Below are 16,266 nucleotides of genomic sequence, written 5' to 3' on the forward strand. Positions count from 1 at the left end.
CCAATGATGAATGGTTCGAGGTTTTTAGAACTACCTGTTGTTCTAACTTGTCTGTTTGTAGTTAACATATTTATTGAACCAAAAATACTGCTAAATGTGTGATACTCTATGAAATGTGAGCACTGAGTATTCTTTTATATTTGAATCCAAATACGCGAATAGTCACTATATATAATCCATTGTCACCTTTTTGATATTTCATGTATGTACATTAAATGTTATATATTCTGATATGTTATTCATGTACTGTTAATTCATTGAATGACATTTACAGACATGGACACATTGATCAATATTCAGTGTTTTTCAACTCCACTTATCCATGGATGGGTCTGTGAGTTGTACTGTTGAACATGTCATTTGACTCGAAAGAGTCAGTATTTCATAGAATGTTGAGGAATATGCATGAAGACGTTTCATTTGCAGTTCACATTCAATGAAAGTTTCTGAAATCCATATCACCAAGTATTATTTATCAATGCAGGGTTTGAAACTCACATAAATCTGACCTTTAGTCACAGAATAATATTTGAAAATCTAGATCTTAAAAATAGATAGATAAGACATAAAAGAATTCTAAATGCAATATGGATGACAGTTCCCTAGTCATTCTGGACCTATATCTTACTCTTTTATTTTAGTATTGTCTGGGATCTGGGAGACTTGGACATTATGATTCATTTTCAACCTTCCTATATATATATATAAGGTATTGAATCCATGGTGTACAGTTGTAGGGTTCATCATAAGATTTCCCTGAATACTGTTGTCCATTAAGCCATGTTATTCACTCTTGTCTTCAGGTTTCATGTGGTCCCATCTCTGCAATATTTTGTTCATTTGTTCATGAAACAAGCAGTCTTGCTTCATTTTGACAAATTTTCTTTCAAGACATATCACTTCCATCCAACAATACATTTTGTTACAGGAAATGATCCAGTATATTTGGAATTTTTCTTTCCTAATTCTTTAGGCTGTAGATTGTTTTCTTATACATATTTTTTCAAACCTTGTACAATATTAATCATTATTGATCTTACTGGTACACTGCATGTGGTTGGGTATTTCTTAAGTAGGGAAGAAAAGGATGGAAGTGTTTCCACCTCATTTTAATTTGGAAGGGAAAAAATTGTTACCAACTTGTTTATTTTGGAAGTGCATCTAAAAGTGTGTCTTTTGTTTAAGAGTGTCTAAAATGATTATTGACTAAACCAGGGCATGATGTTATTAACTCTTTTACAATGTTACGTTTGTTGTTTGATCTTTAATGTTAAAATATTTGTTGTCAATGGCAGAGATATTGGAATGTTTTGTATCCAAACAAAACAGCTTTTTCAGAATCTACAAGGTGTGTGTCTTGCTGTAAACAGATCTACAGTTCTGTTTAAGTAGTGTAAATGATGTTGATATGAATATTAGCTCTCTACCTGAACAATATTTATTTGCTTCTCTGCTGTGTGGTTTGTGAACTGAATGAAATATACAGAATCTCAAAATTTAGTCATGTAACTGAATAATTTATTTATTGGTTGTAGAAAACATTCTTTTGATTGTTTTCATTCGTGCAATGGCCAAGAATGTGTTGCAATATTTTTGACAAATCCATTTTACAGTATAAGTTGTATGCTTCTCTTGAGGGTAATACGGTCTGATGTACACGTCTTTATAGCGATACTACAGGAGCCCATGTGGTGACACAGAAACGTGTTAAAGCATCTTTGACCAATGAAATTAAAATATTTTAAATGAAAGTAAGATCATATTTATTTGATGATGATTGATACATTTTCCTTGATTTTGTTTGCAGAGAATTTGTGCTTCATTTAGACTCCATGTAGAAACACATGTTAATGAATCTGTCTTGCAGTCATTGTGGAGGGTGTTCGATCAGGTGCAACCAAGCATTTTGAAAAAAATGAGTAGTTAATAAGAGAAGACAAATATCACTTTTATTTTGTTCTTGCCTTAATCATGTGCATCTACTTCAACATTTATTGGTCATCACGTCTGATCCTATGACATTTTGTATCATGAGTCACTTTTAGAAATTAGTTTTCCGTAATTACATGTTTAATATGACTGTATCGGTGGAGCAGAATCTTTAATGATAAGTCGTAGTATTATTACCATCTTTGTGTTCAATATGCAAAATGATGATTTACTGTTAAGGTACTTGGTTGTATTTGAATCAGCACCTAGGGTCCAATGATAAACATACTAGTACACTCTTGTATGACTGAGGGCCTTATCCTGTGACCAGACATAATCATAATAAGTGTCATTTTCAGATAGTAATTGTTCATCTTGTTAATGTCATCACATAATGGCATAATATGTTTTGTGTGCACAAAAATTATTTGACTTTTTCTTCATACATAGATCTTTTGTAAACATAATCAAGGATGGTCTGTAAAAATCAGTCTGTGAGCATGTTTGAAATTGTAGAACTGAAAATTCATTGTACACTTCTAAATGCATCTGCATTAGGTTTTGTGTACCACTTATCTTCAAGTAAACCCTCAAAACTGAGGTAATAAGTTTCCAAGTCAGTTGCTACTGATAGTCAGCAGGTAAACAACACACTTTCCTGTATTCAAGGACCTTGAGCATGTTTGTCTTGTTTTTTTTCTTTCGAGTATGATATATAGGCTTATGGTCTTCATTCAAATCTTGCTATTCCCCAACCAGTATTTGGGTAGTGTTGGATTAATTTCATAAGATCCAGACATGTATTTTCGTACAGCCCATGTCGAATTGGCATGTAATGAACTTCCATTACATGAACCTCTATTCATATCAATATCGCCTATGACTGGTGCTACCTTTTGTAGAAGATGTTTGTTATCCGTTCCCATCTAATTCAGGTGTCATTTATATCTACACCTTTCTACATGCTACCCAGTTTTGTATTACAGAAGCATTTTCATAACAAAATCTATGAAGTTCTCATGAAGATTTTCTTCAACATTTTCATAAAAACATCTTATACAACACCTCAGTCAGGATATGGATTTTTTTTATCAATTGGTACATATTTCAGTATTGAAGTTACTTGTCTATGTATGTGACATTTTATGATAATTGTATCTAAGGATAGAGAGATAGTTTTGGAATGCTTCCATTGAACTTTTCATATGTTCATTCTGTAGTGAGTGAATAAAGTTTTGTGTCACTTTTTTTCACAAGAGCTTCACACTTTTAACCCACATTTCATACATTTTTGCTTTGGCTCTTTAAACACAAGGCAATCCCACCGCCATTCATTTTATGACTCACCACCTCCCAAACTGCTTGTTGAGACATTAGACATCACTTTAAGTTATTTCATGTTTCTGTAAATCCCTTGTAGGTGACAGATCTTTACATGCTCATGAATGAAGTGAACAGGGAAATGTGTGTACAGGACATTCTTGATAATGTATACAATGCTCAACATATGACACTTGATGAAGAATCTCAATGTGTTACAAATATTGCACAATATTAACAACAGCCCACACAAGAAACCTGAAGTTGAAAAAAGAACTCTAAACACTCAATAATAAATGACTAACTAAAAAATGCACAAAACTAAATAATTCTTTTAACTAATTTAAAACTGCACAGCACACTTGAAATTACAAAAAAAAAACCCACTCCACATCTGCATAATAAACAATATGTCATAACCTATTGTTGAGAGTAATGAATGAAGAGTCAGTTCATTTCTTTTCATCTTGGCATAGTCGCAAAACAATTTACGAGAGTATCAGCAATATGCTTTTCTTTTAGTTTGGACCATGAGGCACTGTTTGTGTTTTTGATGATTATTTACTTTTAGATGTCTTACTGTATATGTGTTCCTTTGTAAGGTCTAGTTACTGCACACAGTTTGTTGTGTTTCTAATACTTTTTAGCATTTTCAAATATTAAGTATCATTTTCATCATGGAAACATGAAAAAATATTTGACTATGAATATATTCATTTATATCGACCTGAATCTTCTTAAGTAATTTTTTTTTCTCTGCAAAATTATGACTACCATAGTTAGTTATATGTTATGAATAAGTTTGTATTTGTGATTGTTTTCGTACATAATATGACAAAATAACAAATTCATCCATTACTTCTGTGTAATACCATTGTATCTGGCATGCTAAAGTTCATAATACACTTGGTAATATCACTGTTATCAACCAGGCTAGTAGTGTATGCATAATACTTGATCATATTGTGGCTAATTTCTATGTAAGCTTTAGGAAGTTGATAAGGCTGATCTCCATTATGAGGTCAGCTGTAGGGATCTGCCACGATGATGATGTCAACGTTGTTTGGAGACTGGATATGTTTTTTTGTCATTGTTTTGCAATATTTTTCTATGAAAGGAGCTGAACTGATGTCTTTGTATGCATCCAATACTTTTAAGGGGAAATGTCACGCAAAAGTGTGTTTTAATGCTGCAGTTTGCAATGCAGCTTTTAAGGATGATAACTTGAGATGTTATATGGATTATATGGAACAACATTTGGTAACATGATCATAGGAAACTGAAGGATGGAAACTAGGTGTTATTTTGATCATAGGAAACTGAAGGCTGGAAACTAGGTGTTATTTTGATCACAGGAAACTGAAGAATGGTAACATAATGTGTTATAATGACATATCACCCGACTCATTGGTATCACATAAGGATGGGATATCAACTGTAAGAAGCTAGGCCATGGGAAGTAAGATAGATTTACATTGTCTCTAGGAAACTGAGAGATACATACCCATGGGGCCATGAAAAATGGAAAGCAAGATGCAGTTGCATTGATTGTAGGAAAGTAAATGATTGAAATGATGAGATAAGTTTCAGATAAGTTTCGCAGATACGACAGAATAATCAAAAGATACAATGCATGTACATTTGTTAAATGAAACTGAAGAAAAACTGAAGGTTGCTTGTCATAGGAAACTGAACAATGGAATAACAAGGTTTGTCCACTGAAGAATGCCTGTTTCGGCATTGAAACGTTGTTAGCTACATTAACAGTTCACATATTTTTTGTATGGCTTTGTCAAATTTGAAACTTTTTTTGCGTTCCATGTTACATGAAACATTATAAGTGCTATTTTTGTAGGAGCCTCAAAGCTTCTGCCAGTCAGTGTAATGACAGCCATACCATCACACACCATGTCATATGAATTTTCACAGGATGCTAGTATATTGTGATTTTGTACATGTGAAATATTATATTTATTGTTATTTTTATATATTGGTATGTGTCACTGCGTTTCATGTATCTCTTCTTTAATTAGTGTTATCTCCCTTCCCAACTATATTTCTTTTTATCACCAGTGTATATAAGTCATATTTCAGTACAGCCAGGTATTTGTGATTATTGTAGTAGTCAGATGAATACAATTTGAATATAGTTATCGCATATCCTTTGTGTTTTGGTAGGAAACAGAGTGGGTTTTCTTATGTTTGAAAGATCATTTTAAAGTTCTTGCCTGTTTGGAGGGGAGATAACTCTTTTTTCCATGCTGTGATGTGAAACTTGCTCATTATGTTAGCAATGTTTGCAAGAACACACAATTGGGGATAGGTTTTCAGGACAACCACTCAAACTACCATGATTACCATGTTGGTTTTAACAAGGCATCCTCAAATATCCACATTACTAATAAACTAGTGGGCAAAAGAAAGTGAACACTTATTAATAATCGATAAAATCAAAGCAAAATACACAATCATTGTGGAACATCGGAACACATGTTATATTTGGGATTACACTTTCTTAGTAAAGTACAAATTCTAGTACTTTTTTGACTTGAGTCCCATCCGGCATTTGAACCCACACTCTCAGAGTCAGGCACCTAATTGCCAGCACACAAAGTCAGCCACCTAACCCACTCAGCAACCTGTGGAAGTCGCTGTGGCTGTGTGGGTTAGGTACTAGAAATTGTTCTTTACTATGAAAGTGTAATCCCAGATAAAACATATGCTGCATTTGACCACTTTCTAAATGGCATTGTGTAATCATTATGGAACATTGTTAATGGACTTTCACTCATAAACACCTCTCACTGCCAATTTTCTACCAGCCAACAATGTACAGTCTTTGCCCACTGTAGCCTATGCCGAAGATGTTCCTGAGACACCACAATGTACCTGATTTTCTGGCAGGGGACGTCAATCTTTGATACCTGGCATGTAGAATGGTACGTCAACTGATGACATGTCCTAATTCTAAATAAAAAGTGTTCACTTTCTTTTGCCCTCTAGCTTATGTGTATTCATGCATTCACCCTCAGCCATCTTTAGGCAATTTACTTTTCAGTTCTAAAGAGCAGTGTATATATACTGTGTCAAAAAAGAAACTTCACATTCTTTCTTCAGGACACTATAAAAGAACAAGAGATGGTAAGATGGTTAAAATGTTATTCATTGCTGAGATCTGTGTGATGTACTCGATACACTGACGGTGCTACAATCAGTTCCATTAGGCTACTCTGTCATTCCAAAACATGGGTATACAGAATGTCAAGTCACAATATACATGCCAACGTTCATGTTGCACGTTTGACAATCGTGGCATTTAAAGTACAGTTAGAACAGTGGCTGTGGTTTAAAAGTGTTTTTTCAATTCTTGAGGCCAATGCAAACACGTGGAAATGAAAAAAACTTCCATGCGAAGATCATGTGATCGACTGCATGTGCAAAACCTGTATTCGCACTAATGTCGTTTGCATGACGAATGGATGGATTTGAGTCCCTAGTTTTGCTAGAGTTGAAAGATAGGGATCCCATTTCGGATACATAGATGTATCATTAGAGAAAAATTATTCATTATGTTTTAAAATACTTTTTGTGAAGTTTCTTTTTGGACTCAGTATATCTGAACAGTAAAGCAACAATTCCCGGTTGTGTGCCAGTGTTATCGTCTGCTCATGTTGTGAAGTATACGGCCACACAATGCGGCTGTCATTTGTGTTGTCAAAACATTTTACAAGGAAAAAAAAAGAACTGAAAATAAACTGATAGAAACCAGAGACTTGTTGGTTATTTGTCAGTATCCAAGAGAATAACGAATGACTGCTACATAGTGTACACTCCTTGTTTGGCATTTTAGAAGATGCTATTTGATGAACATGAAGAATTCCCTTGATTTCATCTTCTTTTCATTTGGCCCAGAAAAGTTGTATCAAAGAATATAAAGAAAATGAAATGGAAAGGAGTTCTTCATGTTTGTAGCATACAGTTGTTCAGATAGCCTATACCTGTCCCATACCTGTGGGAAGGTGGTAGCCCAGCGGTGATGGTATCACACTGAAGACCAGAGTTTGATTCCCCTCATTGGTGCAGTGTGTGAAGCCGATAGCTGAAATCCAACCCACAGTGATATTGCTAGAATAGCTACCAAGAAGCACACTCACTCTCAATGAAGTAATTTAAGTAACACTAATGCTGTGACCTGGTGTCATCACTGTCCTGATGTCAGCACTAGTTGATACTGATTTCTCTTTTGTCAGAACTCATATTTGAGAAAATGCATTTCCCAGATGCCTAAACGTAGTAGACAATTTTGAGTTTTGTAGACAGATTGCTGGACTTGTTTGGACTTGTATATTTTAAAAATTCAGTGGAGTTAAATATTCAGCTGTTTCAAATTGTTAAACTCAGTTTGTGTAAAAAGTTTTGTTATGAGATATTCGGTTCTGATGACATCACTGATTCTCTTTTGATTCAGTCAGAATCATACAGTGGTGCTGAGATTCATTTTACAAAGGGTTTGTCAGGTCAACTTAAAAGATTATTTCTATATAAGGTATGCATAATTTCTATTTCATGAACAAAATACCAGTGGCATTCTCTCAGGAATAAGATTAGCTTTCTGGTGTAACTCATGCACTTTGTGTGCTGTTATGCAGGTGTCACCTTAGTAGATTCCTAATCTATTTGACCAGGAAGGGTATCCTGTACCTATAAATCTGGAATTATTCAGTATCCTAGCCCAAGTACAATATGAATGCATAATGTATGTATAATGTGTTCATGTGGTACTTGGGTCTGTGGTCTTAATAAATAAAATTCTTCTAACTTGGAAAATGAAGTATTCTACTGAAAACATCAACATACACGTGTTCACTTCATTTGGTAAAAATCGTAAGGAAGGATTGCTAGGTATTGGTGATGTCAACTGGTCAGATTGAAACATTCCACCACAACAAAAAAAATCTGTGATCCTAATTGATGAGATCTCAACAAGAATTGATGAGAACTGCAACAATAGCAGTTCTTAAGCCAGGTGGCGTACTGTCTTGTAGACAGCCACAGCTCGTAAATACCTCGACTTTTTTCAAAACATGGGGGTTAGTCCACCTGCTAATCGGCGTGGAAAATGTAAGCTGTGACTCGTGCAGTCAAACATTCAACAGCCGTGTCGTGTCAGATTTTACACGTGTTGCCCCGTCAGTCCCGGAAACAATGAACGATATTGATGTGCAGTCAAGGATATCACCGTGTGTACACGCTGACAGCAACACGTTGTCCTCCACGACTCGGAAGGCTGCCTCATTGAAGGAGATTTAGCATTTTACGACTTTCACTGATCTTGCAACAGATTCAGTAGGATGTTAAATAACGTGTAATTAAGAGTGCGTTGCTGTCACAATGTGCAACAGTGGTAGCAATGGGCTATTTTATCGGAATAATTTTCCTTCCAGCTTGAGTTTGTGATGTTTCGTGATCTGGCAAAGTTTATTTTTAATTGACACTATTATCATGCGTTTCTTATCGTATCCATTCAAGCAGCGTTTTTTAAAAGGCAATATGGTACATAAAAATCACAATTCATACTATACGTAACAACAAAAGGAACGCAGGTTTCGAAAAAGTGAAATCTCATAAAAGCATGAGTGTTCATGATTATGAAAACTTGACAAAAGTTGCGTTTCTTTTATTGTTCAGTTTATCTTGTTGACGCCTGGAATCTCCGATTTTGTTTCTTCATGATGATAGATTAGGTCCGCCAAGTGTAACTATTGTACAGTTTTATAGATAATATGATATTTACATATGTAGTGGGTATTATGTCCTTTGATTGTGTCCTGGACAGTTATAGCAAATACTGTGTACCACAGACTGGTACTATCACAACTGGTTATCATGTCATCATACGAAAATTGTCTACAGAAAATTAAGCATGGAGAAAATTTCAGATATATGATGACATTATAAGACGGAAGTTTGGAAATCCTGTCCTTTGGGAGGAATCGGTCGTGAAGAACGCAGTGTATGAAGTAATGAATTATTATTCCCCTATATGAAGTGATGAATGGCTATTCTACCATAGAAAGAGAAAAAAAACTATTCCACTATATGAAGTGATGAATGGCTATTCTACCATAGAAAGAGAAAAAAACTATTCCACTATATGAAGTGATGAATGGCTATTCTACTATAGAAGAAGACGAATAAGTATTCTACTGTATACTATAATCAATTAGTATTCTACTACATGAAACCATGAATGGCTATTCTACTAAAGAAAGCGACGAATATGTGTTCTACTATATGAAATGATGAATGGTTATTATACCATAGAAAGAGATGAATAAGTGCTCCACTGTATATTGTAACCAATTTGTATTCAACGTAAAACTAAACTCACTCAGTCAATGATGGGTGTAACTTCGCGAAGAAAACGCACGCTGCTAAATTGCTGGTGTGGCGTTTAGGAGATAAGCATAGGGTGAGCTATCATAATTGTTTACACTCCTCTGATATTGCAAAACAGTATGTTTATTTCCATTCTACCGTGACCGCCTTATTAAGAATGTAAAACGTTGCATATTGTGTTGCGACATCAGAGGTACATACCGTGATTATACACCTCTCAATGACTTTAATTAACCAATCACAATCCAGTATTTAATGACGTCATAATATTCACTCACTTGGTACAGTCGATGTACCGTGTACGTATGATACGGATGTGTACGTGTGAAACAACAGTTGTTATATGCCATGAAATCCAAGTTCGGAATACTCCATCTCAATGGGACTCCTTTTCAATTCTAAAGGAATTATTTTTTGACATCACAATTTTATGTATTCATAGACTAGGCGTTAGTCTAGTCTACTAGTACGGCACGATTATTTCTGTGAGATGTCACGTTGTAAATACGTTTTGAGACACCCGGTGTTGTCACTGATTTTAGTGGTCCATTCACACATATTTCATAGACATTTTGCCATTCACACCAAAGTGGGATCGCTTTCGGATTGTCGATGTTGAGTCTTTTTGCACTGACGTTTTATTTCACGAATCACTACCTAAAAGTGATCATAAGAGTTTTCGCTAAAAGTGTGTGGATCCTGACACACCGGTTTAATGCATCACAAACACATACAAAGGAAAGTCAACTAATTGTTCACCAGAGAAAAGGGGGGCAAATGGTAAAAGTCAAATTAGGGTACTGTACTGGACATTGTACTAACCAAATTTGGAAATATCTTCGAGATACTCTGAATAAATCAGAAGGCAATTTATATCTGTAACAAGTACATGATTCGGGATCTATAATGATCACGTCACGCCACAGGGCTATGGAGACAGTCCGGTATATATGGGTGAAATATGAAACTCCAGACAATGATCAGTCTCTATAATATGCTTGGACAGATTCAACTGGGTTCAAAAGACAAAACAGCTGGGATAACAGAAACTGTGGATCTCCATTTTAATATTATTAGGATTATTTTGTCCATGTGCTCAAATGCGTTTGTCTGATTGTACGTGTGATGTGGTGTCGTATAGACTGTAATGCCCCAGAAGTGCCTCAAGACATTTATTTATCGTTCAGAATCTACAAACAATATCGCCTGCCCACACACCAGAGTTTCAGAACGACCACTGAGATTCATTTGTCAATCAAAACCTTAAGACAATGTGTTTTCCCCTTCATTTTCGGAAATACATTATTTAATTTTTTTAAAAGAAAATACCCCAGAGGTATTGTCGTCAAAACACCACAGGACACACATTTTTAATTAATGTTAAATGTTTGATCATATTTATGTCACGCTATTAAATGAAATGCATGTGTGAGTCAATGACGAATATGTGTCAGAACTATATATACACAGTGCAATAAGTGTCGGTTTAACCACATAAATATTCTATATGGCTTATGCAGTACATATCCAATAAAGGAACATCTGACATTGCACTAAAGCAAAGAACTTCAATATTTCCTGGTTTTAAAATATCCTGTGTTTCAAATCAGGTTATGGCTGCGTGGACAGATCTGCATTGTTCAGTAATATCCACGTAAACGTTGCCATAGACGTGGCAACGGCGCGTGGACAACCTTAGTCTCATGTACACACTATATGCATTATTTTGCCACATCATAGATTATTGATGTAGACTTGGAGAATGCCAACCGTGTCGTGATGTTTCACATCAACTTCCTTCGATCGCCCAGTCCAGTTGGCTGCTCTCTGATTGGTCTGTTTCCCCACCGCGCTCTCTGATTGGTGAATTCCTCTGTCGTTTCGTGGCACGTACCTGCTTTAAAAGGTCCGATGCTATGGAACTCACCAAGTATTGTTGTAGTATCAACAGCAGAGGAAAAGTCAAAAAGGTAAGAAGCGAGTCTTTTCTTTTCCCCTCTAAATTTCTGGAAGGTTCTTGAGAAAATCTTCCTTTCTAATCGAAATATTTCGTTCGTTTTTGTCAAATGGTTTAGGGAAAATATTTCAAATTTAAACTAGAACGGGGAGATGTCAAAATGAGGATAAGAAATGTTAATCCATCTACTGAGAGGAGGAAAATGTTACAGATCATTCCTCATTTCTTCTTTGAAGCAAATTTCTGATTATTTCAAATTGTGCTTTTAAACATTTACTGCATTTACCATATTATAAACAAACATTCACTGCTGATTAGAAAATAGCGAAACATACTCATATCCTCTATCGCGCATGTTTGTCCAAAACGATGTGATGCTTAATGAACAGGTATGTATATGCTTCAAACGTCTAACAACCGAACGCAAGTACTAGTAGCACTTTTAGTTTTACTGCAATGGAGGATTATACTTCGTAGGAAAGGTGTAGCTTGTCACAAGAAGGAAGCACGTTTCCATGTATATAAAGATAAATGTTAAGGTTTTCAACGTGTAGCAATGTACATATCTCAGTGTTTACTGACACATTCTGTTCGGTGTATAAGTTCACTGATGGCGTATTCTAACGGTCGTGTTATTGACCTTCGACATTATTGTGTAGGCTTGATATTAAGTGTTGACGAATAGAAACTTAGCAGAGATAACATACATGCTAGATACCACGAGATGAAGCAGCAAGCAAAATACTTTGGAAATATGCGACTGTACAATCTGGAATAATGAAACGTGTCAACGTCATCATGTATCCGACCTTACTTCACACGTGGCAAGGTGTAAGGCGTAACTCTGCGGCAAATTGGCGTGGCAAGTCTTATCCAATCACAAACAGTAGTGGCTATCTTTACTACCCTAATGTCTCTCTGAAGGCATTGATTGGGGCAGCGCGTTCATCGACTAAACGTTGCAACGTCGACGCCACGTGTTACCAGAACGTCATTGATCTGAAATGCGATAGTTCTCACGAGGTCCCAGCTTTGGTACATTCTTGTACAGTCAATGAAAACTCTCAATGCATTCCGCATTCACACATGTTGTGCTTGTATGGTTGTATGTTCTTGTCTCGAGAGGCAAAACTGCTTACTTTGTGAGCCGAGTTGTCTCCTCTAACCATACATCAACTGACGTAGGCTCGCATTACTTATTCACAAGGATTATTTTCAAAAGATTAAAAGTAATCTTCCATCTTCCTGGCGAAAAAGGGAGTTACACGACTACACATCAATACTTTGACAACGTCGTATGTTGGCGGCAAACAAGATGTTAATGTTCAGATAAACAATGTCCTAAGCGATTATTGGGTGGTCACAGTGGTGTAAAACTCTTGGTACATCACTGGTTTTCACGGATCCATTTATAGAATATTCACTGATTCTCGTTGTGCACTCAGTAGGGTCTGTTACGAAGGCTGATTCTCTAGCGTTGATAAAAAAATCAAATATTCATACAGTTAGATACAAAAACGGGGCAGCACAGATTCCCCGTAACCAATATCCCTACATGAGCTCATTCTGTTGATCATGTAGATTTGGGACTGTTTCGAACCTGATGAAATCGAACATTACTCATACTTTATGGCCGCTAATTTTTCTGAAGTGAGTCCCGATACCAAAAACGTTCGTAGCGTTACGGCCAGTCGCAACCATTAGCCACATTAGCCATGCATGAAACCATAACCTTACAAATATCTTAGCTCTTCACAAGGCTTTTGGATCGGCACCCTGTATTCGATTATATGGAATCCGTCAGATTCGCTGGCGTTATGCGTTATGCGTTATCCAACCAATACACTGTTACGTCTTCTTATGGCGGCATGAAATACGCAAATAACACCACCCACTTTCGTACTTGCAGCACCAGAATCATGAAACTGCAATTGGTTATCATCGCCGCTTTCGTGGCTTCATGCATCTGTGAGGACGACCGTAAGAAAGATAAAAAGCAAAGCGTCGCGCCCCATGTGATCACAAGCGTCGCCACTTTGACGTTTGAGGTGAAAAACTGGGACGGCGAGGGCGAAACTCTGAGGGGTGACGTCAAGATTGGTCTGTTTGGAGAACTTGTTCCCATGACAACGCTCAACTTCGCAAGCATCTGCAAAGGATTCAAGAGAGACGGGGTGAGCATGGTCGAATTATTTCTGCTGACAGTTTGTATACGTCCGACAACGCGTCATTCAGTATTGACGTTTTTCTGTAACCTTAAAGCCGTGTGATTTATCTGGATAAGTAACATTCCTAACATATTTTATGTTGTATTGCAGAAAGCACGTCTTCAGTACAGAAATACCCACTGCCACCGACTTGTCAAGGATATGTTGATCCAGTGTGGTGACGTTCTCAACCAAGACGGAAGCGGATGTAAGTGGCCAATATAACGAATATAAGATCTGATTTTAAAGAGCATAAGGCTATACACCTATGGCAGATGGGTACCCTGGTAGTGAAAGCATTCACTCCACACACTAAAGGCCTAAACTAGGTTTCAAACTAGGTGTAACGCTATACCGATTTTCGAGCCTTTCACGTGGATGGCTACAAATATTCACAACATGGAATTAAATCATTTCAGCAATCCTAAATATTAGGTCTCCTGCAGACACATACTCGATCACATGTTTAATCATTTAATCATATAAATAGAATTACTATTCAAACCATTTCTTCATAGAAGTATTTATATGTTATCACAGCTCGCAGCATCTTCGGTGAACGATTTGTTGATGAGAATTTCAAGGTCAGCCATGCCACTGGCGGTATCGTATCCATGGCCAACCATGGAAAGGACACCAACGGATCCCAGTTTTTCATCCTTTTCGGAAGGGCTCGTTACCTTGACAACTCTCACGTCGCTTTCGGAAAGGTCTTGGAGGGCATGGTAAGTCTAAATAATGTTCCCATGTATCCTTCGCTTCAGCGCCACTTTGAACAGTGTGGGTTACATCGTGGTAATACAGTATGTCAGTTTAATGCTGACAAGCCTACATGCAGGATTCATGTTTTCTCCCTCGGATTACATATACGAGCAAGGGTATAGTGGTGAAAAAAATCGAAACATTATCAGAGCGTATCTGGGAATCGAACCAGTATTCTTCTGGCAGAGCGAATTGCAGCGCCGTTAACTATTGGCCGACCCATGGCCCACCCAGTAGTCTCCAGTGTTCTGTTCCGTTAGCCTTATGCAATGACTCGAAAAACGTCTCAAAGTATGGTAGGGCCACTCATATAATTCATAATTCAACCAATCGTCTGTCAGTGCATCTACTCTAACTCCACTTTGGTTGGTTGATGTTGTTTTACGCCTAACTCAGCAGTATTCCATTTGTATGGCGGTGGTCTGTAAATAATCGAGTCTGGACCAGACAATCCAGTGATCAACATCATGAGCAATGACATATGCAATTGGGATTCAATGACATGTACCATCCGATCCCGTTCGTCGCCTCCTCCAACAAGCATGTGTTGCTGAAGATTAATTCAGACCTTGATCTTCAATGATTCTGTTGAGTCTGGACACGCACAGAATCCCTTCAGATGTGTTTAAAAAAATATTTGTCAATTCCGTGGAAGGTTAAACTTGACCTTGGCGGCATCACAACATCTAGATGATATTTCAAACACGAATGTTGAGAGCAGTGGTTGGTAAATATAATCTGTTTACAGGTAACACACAATTTCCTCATGCCTTTCTTCGACCGTTAAAAGCTACTCTTTTATTACAGGACGTTATTGAAGATATCAACAGGATGGGTCCATACTCAGATAGAGCTGTTCCCAAGCAGAAGGTTCGCATTGCAGAGTGCTCCGTCGAGGACCTGGACCAGAAATACGAGCTCCCCGAAAAACTCCTCTTCTCTGATGATCCCAGCAAGGCATAAAAACATTATCAACTGATAATTATCACATCATATCATGACGTCATATAGCAATAACGTCGACATGACGTCACATTAATGGCACTACACAAGTAGGAACAACAAATCAGAGCTCAGATAGTCTTGATTAGCATCACGTGTAGGTAGTGCATTTGTCATCGTTCAACACTGTATGTTATAATCCTGTTTCTGTTTTGTGTGGGACGTCAGGGATCCGAAACACAAATCGTGTGTAGCCTTACGACCTGTCGTAACTCGAAGGACGCTTTGTGGATCATTTCTGTGTGGTTTCAGTTTGAGTGAATGTTGTACAACCTTTGACGTAAAGGTTCTCTCTGCGGCCAATGTACTTAACCAGCAGTTTGATGTAACTATAGATGTGTGTGCCTGTGTGTGTTCGTTGTTCGCTGTACAGTTTAAACCGTAAAACTAAAGCACGTGTATCAGTGTACCCTTGTGTTCATTTGAATAAACCAGTTTTACGTAAATATTTGTTTATTGTTTTGGTCGGGATGACTAGGTGATCTGCAACGTGCATCTGCTCCTACTTATCCTGACTTACGTCGGTGTTGTAATACTGAGACGCCGTCCCCTAGTTTAACATATACTGAACAACAAAAGAAACGAAACTCTGGGTGATTTTGATCAGGTTTTCAAATAGATGACATAAATATGAACGCTTACTTTCACGAATTTTCACTTTTTCGAAACTTGCGTTTCTTTTGCTGTTCA

At 37.0% G+C, this 16,266-nt stretch overlaps 1 protein-coding gene across 1 annotated transcript; it reads left to right on the forward strand.

Annotated features, from left to right (window-relative positions):
- The first annotated feature begins 11,530 nt into the window (after positions 1-11,530).
- Positions 11,531-16,022, forward strand: LOC137278415 (uncharacterized). The gene is made up of 5 exons (XM_067810728.1): positions 11,531-11,618; positions 13,515-13,779; positions 13,924-14,020; positions 14,353-14,537; positions 15,382-16,022. Exons 1-5 carry the CDS (start codon positions 11,560-11,562, stop codon positions 15,535-15,537), a joined length of 762 nt encoding a protein of 253 aa, XP_067666829.1. The 5' UTR covers positions 11,531-11,559; the 3' UTR covers positions 15,538-16,022.
- The last annotated feature ends 244 nt before the right edge of the window (positions 16,023-16,266 follow it).

The sequence above is a fragment of the Haliotis asinina genome, chromosome 3 (assembly GCF_037392515.1).
Source record: "Haliotis asinina isolate JCU_RB_2024 chromosome 3, JCU_Hal_asi_v2, whole genome shotgun sequence".
NCBI classification, from domain to species: Eukaryota; Metazoa; Mollusca; class Gastropoda; order Lepetellida; family Haliotidae; genus Haliotis; species Haliotis asinina.

What these genes read in the sequence shown, in the direction of transcription:
- LOC137278415 (XM_067810728.1), top strand. Translation starts at nt 11,560, where the DNA reads ATGCTATGGAACTCACCAAGTATTGTTGTAGTATCAACAGCAGAGGAA. An exon ending in AAGGATTCAAGAGAGACGGG is followed by an intron (nt 13,780 to 13,923) that starts GTGAGCATGGTC and finishes GTTGTATTGCAG; the next exon opens with AAAGCACGTCTTCAGTACAG. An exon ending in CAACCAAGACGGAAGCGGAT is followed by an intron (nt 14,021 to 14,352) that starts GTAAGTGGCCAA and finishes ATGTTATCACAG; the next exon opens with CTCGCAGCATCTTCGGTGAA.